General features: G+C 42.1%; 5 protein-coding genes and 1 long non-coding RNA gene across 7 annotated transcripts in view; 2 read left to right on the plus strand and 4 right to left on the minus strand.

Annotated features, from left to right (window-relative positions):
• Positions 1-47: 47 nt before the first annotated feature.
• Positions 48-3228, minus strand: LOC134025036 (uncharacterized). Its single transcript, XM_062467822.1, has 3 exons — positions 1603-3228; positions 547-1366; positions 48-405 (listed from the first exon to the last, which is right to left on the minus strand). Exons 2-3 carry the CDS (start codon positions 1160-1162, stop codon positions 188-190), a joined length of 834 nt encoding a protein of 277 aa, XP_062323806.1. The 5' UTR covers positions 1163-1366; positions 1603-3228; the 3' UTR covers positions 48-187.
• A 1938-nt stretch (positions 3229-5166) lies between these two features.
• LOC134025134 (uncharacterized) lies at positions 5167-12954 on the minus strand. 2 transcript variants are annotated; one of them, XR_009930993.1, is made up of 5 exons: positions 12818-12954; positions 7684-7960; positions 7355-7583; positions 6554-6683; positions 5167-5676 (listed from the first exon to the last, which is right to left on the minus strand). It is a non-coding gene; the product is annotated as an uncharacterized LOC134025134 (long non-coding RNA). The 2 variants fall into 2 exon arrangements; XR_009930992.1 differs by having other exon boundaries at positions 7355-7960.
• Positions 11981-15300, plus strand: atf3 (activating transcription factor 3). The gene is made up of 4 exons (XM_062468017.1): positions 11981-12124; positions 12722-12974; positions 13178-13285; positions 13474-15300. The coding sequence occupies exons 2-4, from the start codon at positions 12732-12734 to the stop codon at positions 13762-13764; spliced, it is 642 nt and encodes a 213-aa protein (XP_062324001.1). The 5' UTR covers positions 11981-12124; positions 12722-12731; the 3' UTR covers positions 13765-15300.
• A 3278-nt stretch (positions 15301-18578) lies between these two features.
• On the minus strand, positions 18579-21915 carry batf3 (basic leucine zipper transcription factor, ATF-like 3). Its single transcript, XM_062468136.1, has 4 exons — positions 21887-21915; positions 20947-21025; positions 19498-19605; positions 18579-19215 (listed from the first exon to the last, which is right to left on the minus strand). The coding sequence occupies exons 1-4, from the start codon at positions 21913-21915 to the stop codon at positions 19000-19002; spliced, it is 432 nt and encodes a 143-aa protein (XP_062324120.1). The 3' UTR covers positions 18579-18999.
• Positions 21800-24143, minus strand: nsl1 (NSL1 component of MIS12 kinetochore complex). Its single transcript, XM_062467810.1, has 6 exons — positions 23897-24143; positions 23638-23710; positions 23314-23444; positions 22771-22822; positions 22559-22626; positions 21800-22424 (listed from the first exon to the last, which is right to left on the minus strand). The coding sequence occupies exons 1-6, from the start codon at positions 24050-24052 to the stop codon at positions 22176-22178; spliced, it is 729 nt and encodes a 242-aa protein (XP_062323794.1). The 5' UTR covers positions 24053-24143; the 3' UTR covers positions 21800-22175.
• A 1954-nt stretch (positions 24144-26097) lies between these two features.
• The window catches only part of flvcr1 (FLVCR choline and heme transporter 1), a 45301-nt gene continuing 43525 nt past the window's right edge, over positions 26098-27873 (plus strand). The window contains exon 1 of the transcript XR_009930965.1: positions 26098-26423. The gene's annotated coding sequence lies outside the window, so the exon portion shown is untranslated. The remainder of the gene's footprint in view (positions 26424-27873) is intronic.

Genomic DNA, 27873 nt, shown 5'->3' on the forward strand with positions numbered 1-27873 from the left:
AAAAGATTTTATTAATTCCCTTTTTCTGAGTACATTATTTACATATTTACATTATTTGAATACTTTCAGGATGGACTGACCTTTACAATTGATTATAGATGAATGACTTCTCATTCATTATATACATCTCATTCAATATATACAATGTATTCAGTATACAGTTGAATGCATGTGATCGGGGGAAACACTATTCAACAGGGATGTAGCCTTTTAAATCAAGTGGTCCCTGGAAGTTGGTCATCACACAGCAGACGGTCCACAGCTGGTTGACTGTCCCAGACAAGGTTAGAGGGAGAGTGTGTTCCCAGATGCGATATTCCTTGACTCTGCGTATTGCTCTTTCCACGAGGATTCGAAGTCGGGCGATTGCTTGTGTTTTTAGAGCATCCTCTTTGGTGAACTGCGCTGTGGTTAGAGATGAAATAAGTTCATTTCTATTATTTCAGTGAGTGCCTCAGTACTTTTTTAAACATTTGTCTGCACACCTTAATGATTATCATTTTGGTCACAGTTTTAATTTGAAATGTTCATTCCTTTCATGCCTACCTGTCATCTTGAAGGGTGGTATAATCAGCATTGCCCCACGGTCAGCTAGCAGCTTCTCGATGGTGAAACCCTTGTCTGCCATGCAGCCATCTCCTGGCTCCAGTAAGTCCAGCAGTCCACTTTGTTCAGTCAGCTCTCGGTCAGAGATGGAGCCGGTGAAGAGACTTGACACAAAAGTCACAGCACTACATGGGGCAATCCCAATTAATCCCTTCAAGGTTGTCGTGTTTTTGTACGATGAGAAAACCTCAGACTGGAGAGTGAGGGATGATGGATTCTGGCATCGCACCTCGGTGCAGTCGATGATTACCCGAACATCTGGACTGTACTGCACAAATTTGCTTGGCATGGTGTTCTTGACTTGCTGTTTACTCATCCAGATGGGAAGGGAGCCAAGGAGCAGGTAAAGGTAGTTGGCCCACGTTATAACAACACGGGAGACAGTGGACACACTGACCTGAAACATGTCAGCCAGCACCTTCTCTTGCAGGCCTGCAGCAACTCTGCAGCAGAAAAGAAAAAACTCATCAACCAGTTGCAGCCTACGCGTTGGACTGGGAGAAATGGGTTCAAATGTTTGTCCCTTTTTCTGAGCTTTCGACCAATAAACCACCATGGAGGCAGATGGTTGAATTGCCTCCCAGAAGTGACAAAAAACATATCTTGACGTGAATCTTGTGTAAAAAAAGGATGTCCTTGTCTGAGACACAAAATCGGTGAAAATGCACTTCACCCACTTTCAGCTGTGACAGCTCTGTTGTCAGCTCCTTGATTTTGTCTTCCAGTTGCTGTATGTGTGCAGCAGCAGCATCCAGTGCACCTGTATGAGAGGAGAGAAAAAATTAAAACATCTGACCCAGATTTTGTCTGTGACTTGCATATTGGAAGTTTTTTGGACCTCTAAAGCTACATGAAATAGCTTTTTATAGCTCAATATTCACCTTTACGTTTAATCAAGTAAGATATAAAATGCAATGTTTGTACTTGTGATGAAGCTGGTAGGTCATCATGAGGAGGTAGTCCAACATTTCAGAACACCGGCAAACACTGACATACCTGGTTTAAGAGCAGAACCGTAATCATGTTCTGTCATCACCACCGAAGCTGCGACCTCCTCCATCGCCTCTTCCTCACATGGTAGGGGCTGCTCCAGAGGAAGGGCTGGACAAACGTCATGGCCTAAGCGAGTTGATGCTCTTTTATAAGCAGACTCCCTTCTTGGCAGTCCCCAGTTGTTCCACTGGAAACGGGAGGGCACAGAACCGATTTGCAGACGCTTGATGCGACCTCGGTTGGTAAAGTTAGCCACGTCAGCTAACGCTAGCCTGCTAGCACTACCTGTAGCGTTAGTGTAGTCTGATTCACTAAAGTGCCGGCTACAAACAAACGTGCTACCTTGTTTTATTTTAAAGTTTGGCCCCTCATCCCGGCGAACCGCTTTAATCCACTTCTTCCTTAGACTCAATTCAGTCGGGAATCCATGGAAACTTAAGTAGGGTTGGCGTTGTTTGTTCGATTTACAAAGTGGAACAGAGCAGTGACATCTAGCCTTCGTTTCAGCCATTGTTGAACTGCGCCGGAAGTGGACATGCACAAAGTTGACAAATCCCGCCCATGAAACCCGGAAGCGTGATAATCCCCTATTGTGTTATCTGTCAAACTCGCCCATCAAAGTCAGTGGGTGGGGCTAGCGCGAATCTAGTCTGATACATTGCGTTGGTCTGAAGTAGAGTGCCTGGATAGAGACGATGGAGGATCTTCATGAACTTTCTAGGGAGTTGGTGAGAGACATTTTAGCTTGACGATGTGGAAGCAGGACCTGCTGACCCAGAGCATGAAGCGAGTAAAGCAGAGGAACTTCTTGAAGTTGGGTGTGCTAACGCCTCACCATTGTTCTCTTACATATATATTATTGTTTATTTTCGCCCCCCTAAGGATCAGTAAATATATGGACTACATAGACAACGCCTGTGTCAAAATGTTGTCTTGGTCTCGATTGCGTTGCTTGTATTTTAATTTACGTTCCGTTGCACGGTTTAGGAGGTTACAACGTTTTTGTGGCAAAAAGTGCCTTTAGTCAACGAAGGGTAATCAGTGCTAGCTACGTCACCACGTCAGCACACGTTAGCAACGACGCGTGGATTGATGTGCTGTTGCACAGCGAGTATCGTATCGTGCCGTGGTGTACTACTAGCAGCATACATGTACATTTAAGCAAATCAAGACTTGCATGTACAGTAAGTAATGTCACATTAAAGAATGTATTTAAACTCAAGCTTGTGTGGTGCGTCGCTGGCTTCAGTGCCACAGCCTAAACTTTATGTCAAAAGAAACATTCTCATTTCCGGCGCTTAAAAACAATCCCCTCCCTCAGTCAAGTTTGGCTAGCCTTCTTTTGAATTAGCCATTTCTCCCTAAATAGATGTAAAGCTTATTTACGTTTTTGGGGGCATATTTTCAGTTAGCAGATGGTACTGTTTGAATCGCGATTCCATCCGAAATACTGCGGGTGACAACGTTGTTACAGTAGCTTGTTTCAAAGGGGGTTCGCTTGTTTCAAAGGGGGTTCGCTTGTTTCAAAGGGGGTTCTTGAGTAGGCTAAATGCTTGAAAATATCACTAACGCTAGATGGGAAAAACTTAAGGGGACGGACCCACCTGCAACCGACTCAAGCGAGCATACCCTACAATTTCCCCAGAAATTGTACCCTCTCTAGTTGGAGTTATTTCCGCACTTTGCAATGCTACGGCTAATATTAATCGAGGGGAAGACTCGGTCCTGCTAGCCCCCATGTTGAGACAGCGTGCGAGGTGCAGGACCAAATGCCTAAAACTTGCCTGGAGCTGCTGAGAGAAGCAGCGAATTTGATGGAGGAAGATGCTGATGCACCCTGGTACCAGAGTCTAAATTTGCAGTCACTGTGGTCACTATCTTGGTCGGAAAGTGCGGAAATAACTCCAAATTTCAAGAAGTTCCTCTGCTTTACTCGCTACATGCTCTGGGTCAGCAGGTCCTGCTTCCACATCATCAAGCTAAAATGTCTCTCACCAACTCCCTAGAAAGTTCATGAAGATCCTCCATCGTCTCTATCCAGGCACTTTACTTCAGACCAACGCAATGGATCAGACTAGATTCGCGCTAGCCCCACCCACTGACTTTGATGGGCGAGTTTGACAGATAACACAATTAATGAAGCACGTACACAACTCCTTGTGAAATGTAGCATGAAATGTAGCATGAAATACTTAAATAGTGAAATAATTATATATGTATTTTACATTAAATGAATTGGTATTTTAATTAATTCATGACACATTTAAGAACACATTTATGTATTTAATGTCTATTTTAATTAATTAATGACACATTTAAGTAATTATTTAATGGTGTATTTATTTATTTAATGGTGTATTTATTTAATTCATTGTGGCACTTTTAGTCCTCCATATATATAGGCCTTAACAGTCTCCTGAATAAACCCAGCCAGGGACTTGTTTCTATGGAACATGTATTTCCTCTCATCAGCCAGCAGGGGGCAGCACATAGTTAACCACACCACTGATACCTTGTCTTATGTCTTACTAAATGTACTGAAGCCTGTACTGTACATGTTAGCGTGTTTTTTCAACATTTATGAAGTTTTAGATGCTACATTTTATTTCACTTAGTCAATACATTTCTGTAACCTATTTTGGCAACAGATAAGTGTGATAATTATTGTGCCCAATGTTGATAAATACATTTCATTGTAAAGTTGACTCAGATTTCACCGCAAGAATTACAAATTTACAGCTGGTCTTACAAGTATTACATACTTGTAGTCAGGATTAGGATTCATCCAACTTGTAGCGTAACCATTTTTTTCCAATAGGCCACCATGTGTTTTGTGTGAGCAGACACTGTTGTTGTCCCACATTGGTCTGACAGACGGCCTACTGTTATGCTAGGTAGAGGGTCAAAAAGAGGGTGACCTTTCATGCGGTTGGTTGTGTAGGTGGACACTTTGCTCCACATTCAATCATCAGTCACATGGAGTTGCTGAAATTCGTATGAGGAGTCACATGATGTTGACTGTTGAAATGAGAGTGTTTGATTGAAGTCATGACATCATCAGGCTTTGTCAACAAAATTGATGCAAGTTTTCGATTCCAGCATGTGACCGTGGACACAAATCCAGCCTGAGTTGTGCTTTACATGACCCTTTGCTTTCCTGTACATTAAGGACATGTTGACGCATTGTGTGAGGTAGGATTAGAACTCATGAATTCAGGGGTGAAGATACAGAATGTCTGTTTTTTGCTATCCCCCCTCTAGAGCTGTTAAGCTATGTGCTTTGACATGGGATACTTTCAACAGTTAGTAGTTGAACATTAACTGCACTGAACTCAATTCTATGACTTTCACAACAATGCAGCCAGTCACAGACGTGTTTGATATAGCTATGGAGATTGAAAGAATGGGAGCTTAGGAGCCCCATGGTAAATATGTGTGATGATAATAATGAAAACAGGTACAACTTTTACTACAGTAGGGAAACTGATGAGTCACGCTAAGACAACCCATGCGAGTATCAGGAACAGAGATGTCACGAGGCAGAATGAAGCCTTTGTTACGTTTCCTGTCTGACAGTGTGACAAGCCAGCTATATTCACAAACCAGACCTTGCAGCACGATTGCCCTCAACTATATGTATACCCTGTGGCCTGTTACTGAACTGTAAAGATGAAGTTCTTACCATCTTCCTTCCTGTGTTAGGTAAAGTGTTAGGTAAACTAACCTCAGCTCAGGGCCGGCCAGACCCAATAAACAAACTAAATATTTGTTTAGGGTCCCACGATTGGTTCCCGAGGGAACCCTAGGGCCGGCTCTGCCTCAGCTTACCTTAAAAGAGGGAGGGGAAGATTTTCTTAAGCGTCAGTCCTAAAATGAGACCTGTGTAGCCCAACCAGAAAACTCCCTTTTTCATGTGACTGTGGTATGGGAAGATTCAGGCAGGTGTTGCTGACGATTCCACATACGCGGGACATTCCGGGGGAACATGTTTTTGGTTCCAGAGATGTTATTTTCCATGGTCTTTCCTGCGGCACAGTGACGAGGCAGATCTGTTTTGGATCTCACTTCCTGTTTCACCTGCGCTGGGATAGGACACATGACGATAAGGAGATCCAAGAGACAGGCAACATTTTCATCATCATTTTGTAACAAGACAACTTACTCGACTTCTTTGTTGAGTTGTGTCTGGGACATTCAGGTTTGTTACAATAACTGAAGTAGAGAATGCTTCAAGTGGGTAATAGAATGTAAGATTTTTTTCCCATGCCACCAAGTATGGTATTATTGACCTTAAAGGGCAGGTTTCCAGCTGCTCTGGTGTTTCAATCTTACCATCTTAAATGTCTGCTACTAGAGCTATTAAGGGTGAGTCATCGACAGTGGCTATGAATCACCTGCAGATATCTCTCTCTGGATCCTCCTTCCCTCCCCCTACTCCCACACAAGGTTAACTTTCACCTCCTTGCCAACAACAGCCTCTACTAAGTGACAGAGGTCAGTGATGAACTTAAATCACAAAGAGAAAGGTTTAATCTTTAGTCATGGGGTAATTGAACAACACTACAATGATCGGCACAACCACTGCTTTCATCATCTCACTTGTGTATTCTGAGGGTAAATACTATAGCCTTTTAATAGACAAAGTAAGTTAGTCTAGCAAACAGGTCTAGCTACAGGTCATTATGTTTATGGGAGCCTAGTATGTCCTAGTAAACGCTTGTGGGCTTTCGGCTGCAGTGTTATCTCCTATCCTGGTAAGAGCCTGTCCATCTGTCAAACTGGGCTGTGTGTGTGTGTGTATTATTGATGATTTAAACACACCCCAGGGGAAATCCCTGCAGCTCCCTGACAGCTTATTGGTCAGACGGCTATTATCTTTATTCCTATTGGTCCCTGAGCGGGAGTGATGCATGCTGCAGTCACACCATGGAACATAGGGATGATGTCACCTCACCTGAGATTCCTGATTGGCTCAAGACTCCCCACTGCCTGCAGTCTTCGGAATACAAGTGCAATCCGCTTCCCATCAGTCACATGGTCGCGCCACTATGACACCACTCCAGAGGGTGGCAGAGGGTGAGTTACTGTAACACAAACAGTAACTGGGAACGACAGCCTTGAGTAGAAACTGAAGAATATATCTCCTTTCCAGGAAGAGCAGTGATACATTCTCACTGATAAGAATCTACAGTAGTTCCTAGTACTGATTGTCTTGAAGCATTTATGTTTTATTACACCCCTGTATCAAGTGACCACTGGAGCTAGCAGCTATGGTATCAGTTTATAGGTTGCTTTATCCCAAAGGTTTAGAGGTATTCCTGGGAGACACACAGACAGATGGATGAGTTCACATTAGTCGAAGACATTTGCTCCTCCTTTGTTTACAATCAATTTTGCTGTCATCCATGCTGCCTTGCATGTGATCATGAAAAGGATACCTCAAAAAACAAAGAAAACTAAGCATGACTCAGCAAACTGTTGAGTCATAGTTTGTCACAAGCACATTTTTGACAGATACACACAGGTTGTAGAAGTAGTGGTGCTGTAGGCAATATTCTAGGTTTCACTTCCTGAAACAGAGGAACGACCGGCACCTGTACCAGTACACTGCAGAAATATTTTTTTTTTATGATAGACTGAGTGATATATGAAAATACATTTCTAAAATGCTTTTTTTACTGCTTGAAGCTAAAGAAATCAGCTATATGAAGAAAGGTCAGTAACAGTAGATAGGTATATGGGATGTCGATTTTACCTTTGGATGCAGTACAATGAGTGCTGAAGGCATTTTATGTGATAAAACCAAAAATAAAACCAAAACATCCTGTGGGCATGAAGGTGTAGCTTTGATGAAAAAGGTTATGCTCTCCAAAACGTGTTTTCTTTTGATACAACAAAACAGCTGTACTTTCCGTTTCTTTGATAATGTACTGTATGAGTCAATCTATCAAGCGTGCCAATATGGGGGAATAACATTGTGCACTCTGGGGAAGAAGCATATACAGTTCTTAGTGTCTTAGGTAATTATGGAAGCAATCACAGGGACTTTCAAGTAGTCCAATGGATGACAATGTGTGTAGTTACCAAGGAAGAATCTATTATTATGACAGTTAATATGAAGGGAAGGTGGAAGCAGTTGTCCAACATCTTATCTGAAAAAGAGAGATTTGAAACAACAGTTTTGAAATGGGACAAACTAATAATTACGAGATCACTCACTTGATCCATCCAATGCTTAACTTAAGGTGTGTCTCTGTGTCTAACACGGTTTTTCTTGCACTAACCTAGTATGTGTCTGAGAGAAACAGGAAGAGATAATGTGTGTGGGTTGTGTCAGTCTGTCTTTCACAGTCCATGTAAACTGAGACAAAAATAAAACAATACCCCGGATTAACCATCTCCACCTCCATGAGGAGGATATAAGGTCAATTGCAGTGACGTATAACGCCCCGGGGCTGGGAATCCCTCCTCCGTCTGCAACTCTACATGCCTGGGATGGAAGTCCACGGCCCAGAGGCCGTCGCCATAGTAGCAGTCATAAAAACACAAACACGGCGTTCAAGGGTAAAGCCAGCGCCAGGGGAGGTATGGCCAAGCTAGCACAGCTGAGACAGGACTTTATTAATAACTATGACTGCTATTGCTGAGGCACGCAGCCAGCGTACAGTACTGGGGAAATTACCAACTAGTATTAAAAGACTGCCCCGTCAGCCACCATTCCTATATGGTGATGGTGGGGACCCCCATTTGAGGATCACTGAAAACGCAATGTCACTAAGGCAGCAACTACGTATATTTATGTTTTGGGTCATGGTCACCTTTGTATATCTAACGGAAGTCCCTCTAAAACAGTTCTCCTTTAACATATTAAGGGGATTCAGTATTCTAAGTCATGTTTAAGCCTCAACTATCAGTTGATCCTCATTGAGAAATCCCTGATTTATGGACAGAAAAATACCTAGCACTTTGCTGCCAGTGTTGCTCCTCCTTCTTTTGGAAAACTAATTCTTATAATCACTTAACTAGGCCAGTGAGATTGTAAACTTTTATAAAACTATAACCTCAGTCATTTTTAAGGTAGCCTTCCACAAGTCAGTAATTGGTGCGTAACCAAACGAAAATGGTAACTTAACCAATTAGGCTACAATATGGAATTGTACACGGTAAAAAAAAAGAGAATAATGTAATTGTAAATGTAAGTTGTACTATAAAATTATATCAACACACATTGAAATCACGTATACGTTTGTCATCTAAGCTAATGTTAGCCAATATCGCATGTAACACGGTGTACACAATGAAGGTCTAAAGTGTAGCCTATATTGTGAATTGTGTATTCCCTGGAATACCTATCGTAATTACCTATTAGTGTAAGCTAGCGGGCAACTCTGTCCAACATTAGCCTTTACCGACACGATTGCTTACCAAACGTTTGTTGGCATAGTTTTATCTAGTGCTTGCAGGATATTAACAGTTTCACAGCATGACTAACGCGAGCGCTGTTTACTGGAATGTGATGATTCACTCAGATCGAAAGTGCAAATGATATCCCTTTTCGACCCCAATCTGAATAATTTCTATATCTTTCTCGGTCGCGTGATCTCTTATAAGGGCTTTTCCTCCCATCTCGACCTCCCCAGTTTTCAACTGACCGCCCAATAATGCTTAAGAGGAGGATGAGGCGAGCACTTCCCGGAAAGGATGACGTATTCGCGTTCTGGGGAGAATCAACAAGTAGCCTATGGGAAGGATTAAGACAGGCATAAAGCCTACAGACTGCCTACTACGGATTTCTCTTGAGATAGGGCTATGAATTAAAAATAACGTGTTGTCTGAATCGGAATCTGTTGAAGTTGTATTGAATACTGTAGGACAATATGTGTCTGTGCGAGTGCCCGCGTGCGTGTCATTTAAGTGACATTGAATCACCACTGCAACATAGCCTACAAACAAAGCCTACAAGCCTTTAACTACAAATACTTGCACTACATTAGTTAATGTTTACCATCATTCACGAAACTGCATGGTAATATTGGGGGAATCTGAAACACAAGAGGTCTGTGTTTAATCTGGTTGTGAGTCATATTCCTACTGAAACTGATAGTCATGCACTCGTGGTTCCGCAGTCCTGATGAGAAGTGTAGAAGTGAATGTTACTGGGCGACAGGTTCATCAGGGCAAGTGAAAGCCTACAACGGTGACTCGAACCGTATCGTAACAATGGATGAGAAAAAGTTTTATAAAACATATTTGCGAACAATAAAAAAATCTGCCTTTTCCTATTCCAGTTTAAGCACAGATGAGACGAATACAAAATGAAAGGTCCCCGTGAAATGACATATTTAACCTCCGTGAAAACAAGTAACCTAGGCGAGGCCTATAGGCCTTAGCCTGGCTCTGCCCTCCTACGTACTTCCGCTCAAATTGGATTTTGCTTCTGTACTAGGTCTGGCCATTCCGTACGTAAGTCAGATTTTTCAGGTTGATTTTCAACCGGCCAATCAGCGAACAGAGGGAGTGGCTGAGAACGATGACGTTGATGTCATGCACTAGTTTGAGTTGTAGTTCAGTAATGGCGCTGGAGAAAGATGCGAGCAAAGCTATTCTGCGGTTGTGGCAACGCTGCCGAATATCCATAAGTTAAAGCCGGAGCAATAACAATCCTTGCTGAGTTTTGTTGGTGGTCATGATGTTGTGACCCTCCTCCCCACGGGGTTCGGGAAAAGTTAGATTTTCCGGCAGCTAGCTCCGTGGTGAAGGAGTTGGCTAAGGCGAACGCTAGCAATTGGTTATGGCAGATCAGAGTGGCTCTGGGCAGATCCCATAGTTTTAAACTTCAACAGAGTACCCGCCTTCAAGGAAGTTAACGCTTGTCAATGGAGCGATCCCAGACCCTCTGTACAAATGAAATGTACGAGGGTCTGGTTAGGACCAGGCTATATAGGCCTAGGGTGTTGCTGGCTTAATTGATTCTCTCACCCCTTATTTAGAGGCGGTGCAGGCAGGTGCAGATGGAATTTTTGAACTGAATTTTTGAATATATATAATATATATATATATATATATTATATATGCAATGTTTATTGCAGCTTCAGTAAATACGCTCCAAAAATACTTTAAATAAGTATAATACACTTTTTTTTCAAAAGTTTTGTAGGCCTAGTACTTTTTTGTGGCCAACGTTACACACGCTAATACACGCTAACAACGCTAACATCGCTAACATCGCCTAATCAGCTGTGCAGTTATTAACTGATGCTTGTCGCCTTACGTAGCGAGAGTGGTGGGGACGGATCTGGGTCACTAGGAATCTGGGGGGGACATGTCCCCCCGTCCCCAGTGCCATCTGCGCGCATGGGTGCAGGGTCAGTATGATGACAACACTGCCTCGCAAGTGGGAGGTGAATCCCACAGGTGGTTCTGAAAGGGTGGGACAGTTTGTGTAAGTGGAACAGACATGATAAGCTATATCTTATCAAAGTCTGCGTTTTCCTCACTGTCAGCCCGGTTTGATGGCGGGGCTTATCTAAGGCTTCGGGGACACGTCCAATTTGAAGCCTAAAGTGTTTCCTATGGCTATAGGCCTACTACGAGGCTACTTTGAAGTTCCCCACCGACGAGATAGGCAATGGGCTTTCAGATATGGCGTCCTGTTCTATCATATGGAAAGTCAACATATTTATTTGTAGTTCCTTGGTAAGGTGTGTGGTGGGGCGAGGGGTGATTTTAAGAAAAGGTAGGCCTAAGGGCTTGTTTGGGAAGGGCGTGGCTAGCCACGGACGTACAGTTTTTCTTCGCACACAGCGGAGGAATGCAGAATCTGTTAGCCCCTTTCTTCCAACTATCCATATGCTTTTATACTGCACAATGACAAACAGACAAGCCGGTTGGTTCACTGCGCTACATCTGAACTCAATGAGTTGGGTTTCATAAGTTTTACGTTTTTACACTTACATAAACGTGTTTGTTGGACGTAGCCTACAGACGTGTTAAAAACAAACCAGAAGGCTGTCGGCTCCCAACTATTTGTTCAGTAGCCTACATCAATAGCCTACACTAGGTATTGTCATCATTTTCTTACATCTGCGTTGTAGCCTAGCCTAAGATAGCTTTTCAGTATCAAATTAGCCTATACTGTAATCAAATCTACGGGGACACTCTGTTACTCAGCTCCTAGGCTATATACTTTCTTTTATTAATTGAACAACAATCTATTTATTTGTACACTAGTGTGAATGTTAGGGGCCGTGTGTGTTATGTGGGGCTGAGACTGGCGCTCTATGGGACACCCGTCGGGCTTGTGGGATTGCATCATTGCAAATAAGCCACCGATCTATAAATAGGATGACGTCACTTTGACCTGCCCACCGTGCTAGTAAAATGCCAGAGCAAGCGAACGGTCTATATAAACGGGTGATGCAACGTTACAGCGGCAACTGTAACTTTCTTAGTCAACGGAAGAGATTCACAACAAGTCTGTGTCCAATAAAGGGTTTTCAACAGATTCACTTAAATCATTTATCTGGTAAGTTAGTTTTCTGTTTTCTACGGTAGAATGAGTTTTTAAAGTGAATCGGAGTCGAACTGGGATAGGCGCTTTAGGCGACTGACTCGGGATTGAATGTTAGCCTATAGCTGGGCTGTTAATAGTATCCTAAAATGTTCATTACATCGTTTATATTTTTTTTGTCAATTAAACTTGTGTTTATTTAATAGAATACAACGCATCGATTGATTATTCCCAATAATTTAGTTTTGTGTTTCCTTAAATGTTGTATTTTTGGTGGGGTCGGTGCGGTTTTTCTAACAGCAGGCGGTTAGTTGTTTAGAAAGTCTGACTGAATAATGTAGGCTACTGTGGCTAGGTTATGAGTCTTGATGATTAGCCTGCATGGTAAAATTATAGGGGATTAACTTGAATATCGTGATTCTCGAAAAATGTAGCTTACCTCGGCGCCCACATCATTTAGGCGTGTGAAAGCACTTGGCTTGCCTATCAGCAAAACAAACTTTTTTGTTTGCTTGTTAGACCAGCCTTCTGTTTCGTTCTTACTCAGAATCTGAGTTGCGTTGTTCATTGAGAATGACGTGTTACTTTTTTCGTTTAAATGTCTACTTTCAGTAGGTTCATAATGATGCTTCAGCACCCTGGTCCGAGTCTGTCCGACATCAGCACGTCCGCCCTAGTCCCCTGCCTCTCGCCGCCGGGAACACTTACCCTAGACGATTTCACCAGCTTTACGCCGCTGGTGAAGGAGGAGCTCCGCTTCGCCATCCAGACCAAGCGGCTATCCCACGGTCTCAGCGTGGACATGAGCGACTGTGCGAGCTCAAGCTCGGACCGACCATCCGAGGTCTCTAGTGGCAGGAGAGAGGTAAGGGCTTCAGAAACAGTCCCTTTTTCTACTCTACGTCCCAGTTACATCCCCCTTTGCTATGGTAATATATAATCAGATTCTGTAAACAATTACATACTTTAATGTATAGTTCCAACCTTTACAACAGACATTGGGGCTGATCAGTTTCAGAGTGAGCTCTGTCTAAAGTATCTCTGTTCAACAAAGCTGTTTTCCCTCAGGTAACCCCAGAAGAGAGTGACAGGAGGAAAAGACGACGAGAGAGAAACAAAGTCGCTGCTGCCAAGTGTAGGAACAAGAAGAAGGAGAAGACAGACGGTCTCCAGAAGGTATGACCAGTATCCCATTTCTAGCTGTTGAGTTACATAGGCAAGCAATGACATTGGAGTCTACTTCGTAAATAGCCTCACCCCAACGGTTTTCCCAAAAATCCAAACGGTATTGTTCAATAACGTGTGTCTAAATCAAGCGCAGGAGCAATGAATGATCAAATAACCCCCACCATTCCTCTCTCCAGGAGTCGGAAAAGCTGGAGACAGTGAACGCAGAGTTGAAGGCTCAGATAGAGGAGCTCAAGCAACAGAAGCAGCAGCTGGTGTACATGCTCAACCTCCACCGGCCCACCTGTATCGTCCGCGCCCAGAACGGCCAGACCCCAGAGGACGAGAGGAATCTCTTCATCCAGCACATCAAGGAGAGCGCACTCCAGGGGCTGGGCGTCGCCCCCGCCAACCACCTTGACGGACAGTTCCTACTCCACAGCGGGCACGCCCACGGCATGGTACCCACCACCTGTGGGCACCTGTGATCTATGAGGCCTGGGCTGGGCAAACTGACAGAACTGTGGGTCCTACACCCAGGATGTGACCCTTCAGCCAGCTGGTCTGGGATCAAGTCCCGACCTGGAACGATAGTGAGAAGGCCAAAACTGAAGCCAGACCAGCCTCTAAGAAGGAAATGTACACTGTACCCTGTACACCCTCAGAGGGAATGCTGCTACTGTGAGGAGACAGCCAAAGACTCAACACTTCCTGATCAGGGTGGGGTCTGCTAGCAGGAACAAGAAGTACTTTTCGAGGACATGCCCAACGGCATATACCCAGAAAACGCCAGGGATTCATAGACAGAAAGCACTAAAACAGGGAAATGTTTGCTTTTATTGTTCTGTTTTTCCTAAATCTTAAAGTGGTTCTTAGAGATAGGAGACTTAAGTATATTTGTTTTTGTTTTTTTGTACCAAAGCACCAAATTGAGTTGTAAAAGACACGATTTAACTGAACACTTGAGCTTGTTAACATGACAAACTTGTCTGGTATATCTTGTTATAGCATAATGAACATAAGTTAAAAAGCTCTAGTTTGTGTGAGGCATGTGTATAAATTGTTATAGAGCCAAAAAGGTTCTTGCTAGTGTTCTTGTCTATAAAAGTATGACTTTGCATCTGTCCAGTTTGAGCTACGATGCCTGTAGCTCAGTGCTGTCTGTCTCTCTCTCTGCCCTGACTCAATGATAACCCTGAATGCGCTGCTACTTTCTCAGGATGCTCAGAAATAGATCACAAGGGCAGAGATATGCATATTCAACATACTTTAGCTTATAGAATTCTCTCCTAAGAAGTCGTGCTTGTGTTTGCTATGTAGTTTTACATCTGAACTGTAGTGTATAATATACAGTAGTTAGTCATTTGTATTGTGCATAAAATTCTGTTTGTGTAAACCAACGAACACCTCTCACGGTCCTCATAAGACTGTTTATAACGTCTGTATGTATTTATTTATCAGAGCTGGCTTTATTACTATAAACCCACCAGAAGGTATCACTAGCTAGATATCAAAGTGTTGACTTTGTGCTGACGTCTGATGTTGTATTTCAATTCTTTAATTACATGAATTGCATGTCATTGTACAAGATGACCTCACCTAACCTCACACTCCCCCACCCCCACCCGCCGCTGCCAAACACCCCCAAAGTAGAGCAACTAGAAGCTGTGATGAAACTCTTGAGAAACTCCTCGCATTCCATCAGGCATGGGTGACAGTCAGCAGACTGGTTGCTCAAGCCGGGGCAACGTGCTCGGATGTTTGTGGACAAAATCCTCCCAGGGAAGGTTTCATACAGGTTAGCATGGCCAGGGACCAGCTTGCTTGCAATACAGTGTTTCAGTCACGAGTGATAACAGTTGTCATGACGGTTGTGCCATTGACTTTTAGATTACTTTGTTTGTTAGACTGTTGGAGTTCTATTGAAAGAAATTGCGCAAAGCTGCAACCGAGTACTTATTTCTAAAATGCCTGTCCACTTTTGTTTTTGATACTTTATTAATAAAAATATATGATTCAATGTTTTTTCGGTTCCATTGTGTTTACATACGTTGGATTTGACATAAAAACAAACTGTGGTTGTAAACTTTCATGACCTCTGTAAGGGCTGAACTCATTAGAACTGGTATTCATCTGAGGACAAGTCAGAACATGCCTGTCTGAATTCATGCCATGGAACAGGATGGGGAGGGGTGGAGTAAGGTGGTTCAGTAAGAAAGAGAGAGAGTTGACGACACAAGAGGTAGGGATAGAGATAGAGACAGCGCAAGATGGGGAGAGAGAGGGCGATAAAGAGAAGGGAGTGACAATAAAAAGGTGTTTTTTAATCTGGTGCCAGCTCAGTCGTGACTCACTGGTCATCTGTCAAAATGAAACGCTGGGAATACCTTCTCACTCAGTCACCCACGTCTATTCACGTTCAACAATAGAATGGCATTCTGTTCCTCAACAAGCACGACTGAAAGATACTGTTCCTGAAATGTTTTCATAAAACGACTCCTTCAGGTGGTTCTACAATCAATCAGGTTAACAACTCTTTCGCCTTGTTTGAAGACATCTTAAGATGTCAGCCTAAGCCTTTAAAACACTGTTACATTACATGAACAGGGGCCAACTGTTTCTTTAATACATCATTGCATTATGTTTCCTCAGAAAGGTTAGTAGGTGTGTGATTTCCTCTGTGATTTCAGTATTTCTGCTTTTCTACATCACCCAGAGTTAAAAAATGTCACCACAATTAACCTTTGTTTGACACAATCCATGTCTTGAAATTTTGGCTCTTTTCTAGCTTACTCCCCTTGTGCTCAGGATTCGAGATTTTCTAACGGTACATGTAGTACTTGTAGATAATACCCCTCTCACACTGACCAATGTTGCAGTCGGCTGTTGTTTTTGTAAATAGTGTTCACTTGCTGTCGGCATTCAAATTCCTTTCTTTGCCAATAACGCTTCTTATGGGCATGGGATTCATTATACTACATGGACATGTCCCCCCCAGTTTTTGAAAACGTAAAATCATAACACACTCAATTTTTATTAAGAAAATTATATATAGCCGCCTACTGCTTCTGCCTGGCTTTCTTGTGATGCTGTGCTTATCCTATGCTTCTCAGCCATTACTTGTAGCTACCACTGCCTCAACTGACATGCTCCAACTCAGAGCAATGACTTGGAATTCAAAATATCTGTGCTTGCAAATGGATTTGCATCCATTTGCAAATGTTTATTTTTATCTCTACTCTTGATGCATGATTATGTTCAGTCTGTGGTATGCACCTCTCTGTGTCACCAACCATCTCTGGAGGAGATTTCCTTGTCTTCCTTCAGGGTTTTAGGTGAGTTTAGGTGCAGTTCTATATGTGTAGCCCTCTGTGACATTGCTTGTAAAAAAGGATATTCAAATTTGATACTCAGTTATTTAAAAAAGCTGTCAACATATTTTAAACAAACCTAAACCCCTATCGCTTCTAATAGTTGACGCAAAAGCAACATCAATTTGGAAAATATGTGCTGAAATTGAATTTCTAACATGATACCTATTGCACACATAATCACAGACACTTCAAATATTATAGAGAGCCTAAGAGCTCTCTCTATCTCAGGTCCTGGGGTGAAATTCTCGCGGAGTCTTTAGGCTCCACGTGACGCAAAAGAACAGCAGTGCTGAAATCACAGAGGAAATCACACACTTTCTGAGGAAACATGAGGCAATGAATTACTGTAAGAGATGGTTGACCCTCATTCCATCAACTGTAAGAGGTCTCTGAATCATTCTGTGATGACAGAAGAGACACTAACAGAGCAATGGAGGAATAAAGGAGCTTCCTGAATCCTTAAAAATAAAAAATACTTCCTCAAGGAAGAAAAATCCACAACAACAGTGGTTACATACAGCTCTGTGCAGTTCCAGAAAAAAACAAAAGCGCAAACAACAACTCACAAATCCTTGCATTATGTGGGTTGCTTCTCGCTTCCTTGCAGCGTTTTTCACCGTTATCTCCTAAACTACTTCCTTCAACAGCAGGAGCAGAGAGGAAACTATGTGTGGTGTTCAGATCATTCCACAGAATGGTGGGGCACCACACATTGCTTTACCTGTTAAGAAGATGTGGAAAGAGCCTTTTGATGCAAGTGAATCAAAGCAGGAAACAGGAAGCAGGATTCAAAGGACTACTGGCACGCTCTTCAGTGTAAAAATCATTAAAATGATACACTGCCAATGTATTATGATGATTGTGACCTTTGTCTAATTAGTGACAAATTAGTGACACCAACATTAGGACATGACAGAGGATCTTCAATGAAGGATAGGCTTCAGGCATGCAAGCTATTCATTTTCTGTAGACCTTTTACGGGTCGGAACGGTACACACTTTCACACCATCCTCCCTAAATCAACTGTAGAGCAGTAGCTTATTGTGTGCTTTTCACGTTTTAGCCGCTAGAGGTCAGTATCCACTCACCTCACTCTCTCCCATCTACAAAAAAAACCTGTTACGAAGTGAAAGAAACGTAGATGCCCTTTTCCAAAGTGAGAAGGGAAGGTGGAAAGAGAAAAGAGGATGTACAGTAGATAGGTTTGGTAGATTAATATTCTATACATGGTCCACTGTGGTACTTTCATGGAGAAGTGATACACCAAAAGTTCTCAGTGTACAACACACCTTCCTAGTTAGTTATTTAGGGAAGCTATCGACTGAGATGTTCTTTGCTTAACTCATCAGGCAGCAGAATATACAGCCAATTCCATTTGTTTGCCATTTATAGATATTGATTTATACAAATTTACTGTACGTCTTTTGAATTGTGTTGTGTGCACAAATGTCAACAAAAAACAAATGATCAATATTATCAAGAGCAGACTGAGGAATACACAATATCATATCAAGGTCAATGTTTTATGAGGAGGGACACATAAAAGTCCTTGGTCATGTGGACATATGAAATTATAGGAAGTATATTAGAAATATAGTTACCTAACAACTCAAATTTCAAAACTATTATAAACGTCCTATCATTAAGTCAATCGATCATCTGCCATCTCTGTCAGATGCAGTTGAGAGAAGAAGAAGAAAAAATACAGTTTAACTTACCGGTACTTCAAAACACTTTTTAACTAAGGTAAAGTTTCATAATCGTTTAAATACACTGTACACTATGTAGGTCTTGATGAGGTGTGTCATTTCGAAGAGAGTCTAAGGAGGAACAAATAGATTTTTTAAATCTGAAGGGATCCACCAAAATGTAAAACATATTTGTACTGCAATTAATGGAAATAAATAATTTATTTGTATGTGTTTCATCAGATTACATGACCATCAGTCATGTAATCAAAATCAAAGATTTTTTCATTTTAGCAAGATACAGTTTTGTAGCTGTTTTGTTACACAAATTAATTGTGAGGGAAAACAATAACTACCAAAAGTAGATGGTTCATTGGTCACGGGTGTGAATCTTGTCTCTAGTAAAAGAGAAGTTAACTTTAATAAAGCCAGGGTCTACCGTACTCGGTGGACCAAAACACCCACAATAAGAGATGTGGTTTTCAAACATTTACCAGAACTAAAGAAGCATGGCCAATAGCCATACAGAAGGAGACTGAGTTCAGGGTTTTTCCGGTTGGGGTCAACTGAACTGGGTCTGAGTCACTGATCCAAAACACGATCTGATGTACGATACCTTAAACTAAAAAGTACATTGTGTGTCTGTGTCCTGGTCCTTGTGTCAGCGATGGGAGATGGTGAGTGTCGTTGTCTTGATCAAACTCAGGGGCCTCTCTGTAACATCCCTGGGTCCTGTCCCCAGGTTAGTGGAGCAGTGCATCATGGGACAGCAGGGCTCGTGAGTCTGGAGGAGCTTCAGCAGGCGGTGCTGCTCCTCCGACAGAGACGCCACCTCCCTCCTCAGCTGCCGGTTCCTCTGCTCCAGACAAGCATACGCCTGGAGGAGCCATACAATCATTAGTATTTACTTTTTACACATGGTTCTCATATTTGGTCTCTAAAAAGGTAAGTGCAATCGTGCAGCCACATGTTAAAAAGAAATACTCACTTAATCCAATTTATATTCTTTTTTTTTGTGTGTGTGAGGATAACATGAACCTGATCATTTGAACCTTAAACGACTGCCAGGAATAGCAGTTTTCAAAGACTTGTAGCTAAATAGAATGTCACTATAAGACAGTAGTGCAGACAGAAACTCTCCCGAATCACACAAGCACACCTCATGCAGCTCATCTGCTCTCTGTGTCTGTCTCTTTCTGCTCTTCTGGGCTGCAACTTTGTTCTTCTCTCTCCTCATCATCCTACTGTTATCATCATAATCTGAGTTCTGGGGCAAAGACAACAGAGAAGAAGAAAATGTGATGGATAATGCAATGTGACACACACACATGCGTGTGCAGGGGGTGGTGACACCAACACACACACATGAGTGTCATTGGCAGAAGAGTGATCTGTTCAGCAAGTTTATTGGGCTCCTTAGCTGAGGAAACCCATGTAAGCATGCAGAAAACATGCAAACTCCACACAGAGAGGCTCGAGAGATAGCCCACCTGAGAGCTGTACTATTCCTCAAGCAGGAATCGAACCCAGGAAATTCTTTGTGTCAGGCGATAGCGCAAAGCACAGTACCACCAGAAAAGATACATGCAGATGCACGGTAGATGGTATTTAGCCTTGTGAGGCCCAACGTTGCAAAATTTGAGCTTTCAATGGTAGCTATCAATAAATAAATCTGTAAATGTGAGTTTTTTTAAGACCACATTTACATAGTCAAACTTTCCTTCAAGCACATCTCTTTTTTTGGACTGCATTTGTCCAGATTCAAGTAAGTAAAAACCTAAATGGGTGAATTTCTAACAATGTCTACAATATGTCAATATTTAGTTATTATGGAATCCATTCATCAAATTTGATTTTGAGCTTGTTGTCTATGTAATTCTGGGTGAGGGTGGTAGTCAAATAAGCATGTGACCCTTACATGGGGGACATGGCATTTCTCACATGATCATATATGAAGAAAAACAAATACTGATATAAATAGCCTATGTCTTTGATAATTGACTATAACTAAATATTTGTTGGAATACACTTTTGTGGAATGCGTAAATAGGATTAGGATTCATTTGAATGTATTTAGCCTGAAAATTGTTAGCTTTTCTACCCACCACCCTATCTACTCTTTCAGGTTAACTACTCAACATGACTGTGACTGTCCTCAGGAGATGGGAGTTCACCTAACGGGGTCCCAAGCAACTCATCTGTACACCACTCACTGAATGTGTGGAAGGAACAAATCACAAATTTAACTAGAGGATGCTGCCAACACTGCAAAAAAGGACACACCAACACAATATGCAGCAAGTGTAATGTTTATCTTTGCTTTTCAGAGGAAATGAACCATCTTTGGGACTTTAGCAAATGAACATGGATGAACACGGGACTAAAACTAAATTACATTTTAATAAAATATATTTTTTAATTACTATTTACAAAAAAGATGACTTTATATGATTTTGTTCTGTTATGAGGGGAAATACAACATCTGAAACTTGAAAACACATTTAGCAACTTATTTTCTATACGTGTGCTTTACAGGATTCATCTACTTACGACTTTCACAATTGGACAACAAAATTCGCAACGTGGATGTTGGCAGCGGTTTTCTTACCTCACACTGTTGAAGTATGACGTTTTCTCCATCACTGCCCTGCATCTTGCTTGAACAGTCATTTAAGCAACGCAGTCTTCTGAATTGGAAAAATGATTGAAAAAGTCTTCACAAAGTTATGTTTAATTACGCACAGGCACAGTTCATTGTAGTCCAGGATTAAACATAGAGAAACGATAGCGCCACAGCTAAAAGTTACACAGCCAGCTGGGCTTCTCTGAAGTCACGTGACAATACCCCCCCCCCCCCCCCCCCCCCGCCAACTTCAACGTGGATCAGGGTCGTAATCATAATATATATTGGGGGGGACCCCACAATATTCAAATCTGGTCAAAATGTCCCCCCCAATATATTGATATGAAAATATAAATAAAATATAAATGTGGGGAGTCAGGTGGCTGAGCGGTTAGGGAGTCGGGCTAGTAATCTGAAGTTTACCGTTTCGATTCCCGGCTGTGCTAAATGACGTGTCCTTGGGCAAGGCACTTCACCCTACACCCTACTTGCCTCGGGGGGAATGTCCCTGTACTTACTGTAAGTCGCTCTGGATAAGAGCGTCTGCTAAATGACTAAATGTAAATGTGCTACGCTACGAAAGGCAACCGCGCACGCTGTCCAAAAAATATCATAAAAAAGTTAATTATATTCATAACTTGAAGTTAAAATTGCCATTTTATAACTACTAGTATTACTGATACCGGTGTTCTGTACGGGAGGTGTAAGCTCACACTGGTTGGTAAGGATGAGATGAGAGTGCGCGAAGAGCAAGGGGTAGATAGCGCGAGTGTCTAGCTAAATATTCCTATAAAAGAGTGAGAAAGTTTAACAATAGTGTGGAACAGAAGATTTCAGTGATAACTTCTTTTTTTATTTATTATTAAAACCTTTCAGGGGGGCACCCTCAGACTCCCCAGCAGAATTCGTCCCCCCCAATGTTGACTCCATGGCTACGGCCTTGACGTGGATCATTATTCTATTACTCCATAGAACGTTTATTTCTTTCATTGTTCTTCTTTTAAGCACAACTGCACAGTTTCATAGCATACAAATCAAAAGCCAATTTCTTTATCTGCATATTTAACAATTTCAAGTGTCGTTACACCATCTGCCATGCGAGGGCGCCACAGCCTCGTCGACAAGTGCATAAAGCATAATGTATCACAGAACATCTTTCGGGGTCTTTTAAACAACACACATGCAACAGTCCATACAGCTCGATAATCGGTCTGTCAATCAGGCTTTCTGACGGCAACCAGCTGTTTTTTCTGTGGAACAGCGTAACAGGCCCGTACATCAGCCTCTCCCACTCGTCTCTTGATGGCTCTTCCCGGGGGAAGGGACGGAGGTTTTGTCACAACTTCTCCGTTGGACGGGCCGATGGAGAACACTTCCCGGTGAACCTCCAGCGAGGCGGGAGTGGGTCTGACGTTCAACACCTGCCTCAGCCCCTCAGCTCTCTGCTGCAAGACCTGTTGAGACTGCACACACATAACCACACACACCCATCAATATACACACAGGTACATCAATGACTTGGGTATAGTTCAGGGCTTACACCTGACAGGGGTTGTAAATGGGAGTTAAGTGTGAACAATGAGATTCTTCCTGTCACCTTCACCATCGAGCTGGCCTGTTTGAACATCCGTTGTGCAGTAGCTGACAGATCTGACAGGATGCGCTCTGGAAAAAAACAAATACACTCAGAGCTCATTCTGAAACATGTGGAGGTTCTACTCAACAATGAATTATTCCATGTGAAACTTCACACTGTGGTGCAAATACGTAGACAGCTGAAGATGAGTGTGTGTGTGTGTGTGGGTTCACCTTGGACTGGGTCTTTCTCCAGCTCCTGTGGCAACGCCTGCTCAAACATCCCCTACCAAAAAGATGACAATGTCAGCTATGTGCGTGAACAACATGACACCTAGTGGCTTACAGATGGTCAACCCATACAGAGTTCAACAAAATACTTGTATTGAATTGTCCACTATAATTTGACACTACAATAAGGATATATGGCTGTAGGTCACCCAATGCCAGGGACAGGAAAGATACATACAGTCCCTGTCAAAGTTTGGAAACACCGAGCCTTTTATCATTGAGAGACACATGCACCACCTGTTTTTAATTCATGAATTCAATCACTCAATCACAGTCTGTCGGGCATTTAACCTACATGTATATAATGAAATCAAATATTCAAAATGTTGCCCAAGGTAAATCTTTGTACTGTTAAATTGCCTAGTGTGTTGCATTTAACAATAGGAACATGCATGTGTCTCTCAAAAACAATTAAAGACTGGGTGTTTCCAAACTTTTGACAGGCACTGTACATTAGTCTACTCTAATTCTATGGACGGGACCCACCATTAGTTTCCTCTCAGCTTTCAGGGTGCGCACCACGTACGGAACTATCGCTTGGGGGTATTCACGACGTCGCCTGGCAGTCTCCACGATGCTCTCATCCAGGAGGTTGTCAAGGGAACCGCTCTCATTTTCTAGAGGAGCAAAAGAAACAGGAAAGTGAATTCCTCTACAAGTCTCTCCCATCTCTCGGACATTCGTAATACATACTGATGCACATTGCTGCAGTTCAAATCGCCACTCATCCGACTTTATATAACAATTAGTAACGAGGACAGCAGATATTGGTTGGGATGGGAACACGAAAGCTTTAGCCAATAGACTCACCGCCATCGTCTGGAGCATCCTCCCACGTCTGGCCGTTGATTAATACGTTGTCCTGAACGGCATTCTCGAAGTTCTGCATATAATACAGCGTAAAACAAGGAACACCGTAGCCCAGCTCACGAAATTGGATATCTAGCTCATCTTAAGCATTGAAAGAATACACCGATCTAGACAATTTGCCAATGTAGTTAGCCAATACAACGAATAATCAACGTACACACTAACAACTATCCCTAATATAAACAATCAATTCACCTACTGTCAACAACTCTTGCAGCAAAAGTTGCTTTGACTCTTTGGGTATCCCCGTTTGAGCATCTAATGATCTACTTAGCAGTTCTTTACATGTCTTAATTTGGTCCACAACTATATTTTTCGATGACAGTTTCACCCTTAAATACTGTTCTTTAACCATCGTTTAAACGTATCGCTTTTCGAGCTCCGAATGTAGCGCCAATATTTTGAAATAAGTAACCAGGAAGCGGAAGTTCACGTTCGTACTTTCAGCTGTAGATGTCTGGAAGAAACAGCAAATACATTCTAAAGATTCCGCTACTCTGAATGTAACCCTTGCGAAAAACAGGCATGCACTGTTGACAAATTTCCAGAAAACTAAATATGTTTAATTTCCAATGGATTCTGGCTTTGTTGACTGTCACTGCCACATGTCAGCCCACCAATTTGCGGAGGTAGGTTGTTGCCTGAAAAGATTGCTAGTGCAGAGTGCATCGTATCAATTGACTTAAGTAGAAAGACTGTTCAACGAGGTTGCCCATTTTTAAGGGTCACATTACCCAGCATAAAAATAATAGTTTTCTACTTTGCAGGATTAAGATGATGTGATCAAGAGGACTATCGAGGTAATATCATATCAATTTCAAAATGTAATGCGATAACTTTTACAATAATTGTCAACTGTTTTGGCTATAAACGTTTTTTGCATTTTGACAGTTCTCCTGTCATATTTTTATCAGGCTGCAGTCCAGAATTTAATCTCAGTTACAGAGGAGGCCAGCGAGTTTGAGAGGGTTATCCAGGTGTCGAAAAATTCTGTCTATTGTGATTTATGGTAGGCGTTTATTGTTCTGGTGGATCATAGTACAGAATGTTTCTACCAGATAGGGCTCCATAGTCACTGGATAAATAATGTCAAAAGGTTTCCAGGACTCCCAGCAGCTTTCTGACGGCAGGTATATTTTTAGTAGAGAGATCGTTTTCTGGTTGTGTAGTAAGATGAGACAAAAGCAAACTATTTTCCAAAAATGTTCTCTCTGAGTTTAGTCTTATCACTGTTTTCCTAGATACCCTGACCTGGTGGCCCCATGTGTTGGAGTCCATCCTATCCAGGGCTGGGGGACCACGGAACAGCGTAGCACCACAGTCCAAGTAGGAAGACTCAACTGTTTATTTTTCCACAGGTTGTAGAGGTGATTCGGAAAGCCAATCAGTGAGGAATAAAATACTTCTCAAGCTACTGCTCTAGGATATTTTCAGCTAGTTAAGGTGATAGAGCTTGAACTGATCAATGCTGTACTGTTGGCATAAGAGTGAAGAGATAGGCAGAAACCTTGTTTTACAGATTATAACAACGCTATACACAGAGTTACTATAACTCATGTGTTTGTGTGTTCTGGGGTAATTATTCCCCCTAGTCAGTATTTTCTGGGGTTATATTCCTCCTAGTCTATATTCTGGGGTAACTATTCATCCTAGTCAGTATTCTGCTGTAAAATCTTTCCTGGCAGTATTCTGGGGTAATCTTTCTCCTGTCTATATTCTGGGGTAAATATTCCTCCTTGTTAGCATCCTGGGGTAACTATTACTCATAGTCAGTGTCCTTTGGTAGCTATTCCACTTAATCAGTTCTGGGGTAACTATTGCTCTCAGACCATTTTCTGGGGTAACTATTGCTCCTTGTCAATGTTCTGGGGTAACTATTCCTCCTAGTCAGTGTTCTGGGGTAACTATTCCTCCTAATAAAAACATTACTGACTGGTTTACAGTAACTGTATGATGTGAACCTTTATGTGTATGTGATCCTTTCAATGAAAGGTGATGCCAAAGAAAATTAATTAATCCTGGATAAAAAATAATTTAAATCTATTCTACTTATTCTATTACATCTGATGTTCTGGGGGTAACTATTACTCAGCTGTTTCAAACAGACTTCACAGCCTGTTGTTGTCACAGGATCTGGAGCCTGCCTTGCCACTGTTCTACACATACAGAGATGACATTGTAGCCATGGGGGAGGTAGGCCTGTGTGAGTGTGTGTGTTTGTGTGTGAGAGAGAGAGGTGCTGTGCATTTTACATTGTTACATTTTACTGTCACTAATTCTTCTACTAAGTCTTTCTCTGGTGTAAGTCTAGAACTTCGCCCTATAACATGCTTTAATAAAGTTGGAAAAACCTAAACTTGATGATGTTAGTGATCATGTTACAAGATCCAGTAAAAACTGACCTTGTCTGCATCCAGTAAACACACACACGTGTCCCACCTCGGGGTCAATAACCTACAGGGGCCGTATTCACAGAACATTTTATCTCACCACTAAGAGTTCTCCTAAATAGCAGTAAAAGTTCTTAGCTCAGAGTTTCCTCCTAAAACATGTTCACAAGGTGCTGAGACCAACTTTTACTAAGGAATGGGGAGAAATCTTAAGCTAAGACAAACAGGGGGGTTTACCTTGTTGCTATGGACTTGTGCTGATCAGCTCTGCAATGTTTTCTCTGGAGTTACAAAAGATTCGGGAAATCTGGAAACATTCAATTATTGTCACCGTCGGTAAGTGTACAAAACCAAAGTCCTTTCCACACTATTCAACCACACTTGCTAGTAGAGAAACTTCTCTCTGACTTCAATCTCGATATTAATATTATTGGATGGATATTAGACTTTATGACAGAAAGATCACAGTGTGTGAGAGTTAATGGCATCCTCTTACACAAGCTCCATTCATCCATTAGGTCACCACAAGGTTGTGTACTCTCTCCTCTTGAAAATAAACACATCATAAAGTTTGCAGATGACATGTTCATAGTCAGCTTGCCGAAGGGAGGGGATCTGGATCATGGGCTAGTTGTCAATGACTTTGCGTCATGGTGTAAGGAGTTTCACCTTGAACTGAAGGCCAAGGATATGATTATTGACTTCAGGAGGTCTGTGCCCATTCCCAGATTCACAACTATTGAGGGGATTGAGATTGATTTGGTTGAGAATTATAAATATTTGGGTACTGTGTTTGATAACAGGCTGTGCTTTCAGAAAAACACAGATGCCATTTCTAAGAAGGTACAGCAACGTCTCTATTTCCTGAGAAAATGAACTATTTTAAGGTGTGCACCAAAATGATGACTGTTTTATAGAACGTTTATTGAGTCGGTGCTGACCTTTTGTGTTGTGGTGTGGTTTGGGAATCTGAATCTGGCTAATAAGAACAGGCTTGATCGGCTTGTCAGAGTGGCCAGTAAAGTCATTGGGGTAAGAGACGCGAGACCTAGCGCGTCACAGCAACTCATCATATCAAGTGTCAGGACACAACTTCCTAATAGGGCGGGGTATATAGCAGGAATCCCGGCACTTGCATTGCGACACAGACTCTCAGTCTTCCTGCGGCTTTCGCCTCCCCGGCCTCCATCATTTGTCTGTGTTCTTCTTTCTCAGGGGGAATGCCCAGTAGTCGAGACTGTGTCTCAGGACACGGTGTCTCAGTTGGGTGCGGCAGGGAGCCGCTGCGAGCACAACCATATGCCAAATTCAAGTATTACAATAATGTATTGTATCTTGTGCAATAAAATATCAAGTAAATAACACTACTGAGTCCTCCTGCCTGAACCAAGTTCAGCTCTCTGAGCTTTATGTTAGGCAGGTCGTAAGGACGACCCAGGCCATATTGGCTTGTACTGACCATCCCCTGAAGGAGGAGTTTGAGCTCTTGCCTTCAGGAAGAAGGTATAGAGTTTCCACCCACAGAACAAAAAGACTTGGGGACTTGTTTTTTTAGCTATTGGGAGGCTAAATTTGCATAAATGAATGGCACTAAGTATTCAATGACGGAACTTATTTCTGGGTTTCAACATGAAGTGATCCTTGTACTGTACTGTATTGTGTTGTTGTCTCTGTGTGGTGTCAGGTATGCTGTTTATGTAGTATTTATGATGGATTGAATGTGTTTTAATATTTGTCTACAAACAAATTTCCCCTAGTGGGATAAATAAAATTGACTTAACTCTTA

Source organism: Osmerus eperlanus, chromosome 8 (genome assembly GCF_963692335.1).
Source record: "Osmerus eperlanus chromosome 8, fOsmEpe2.1, whole genome shotgun sequence".
Taxonomy (NCBI): Eukaryota; Metazoa; Chordata; class Actinopteri; order Osmeriformes; family Osmeridae; genus Osmerus; species Osmerus eperlanus.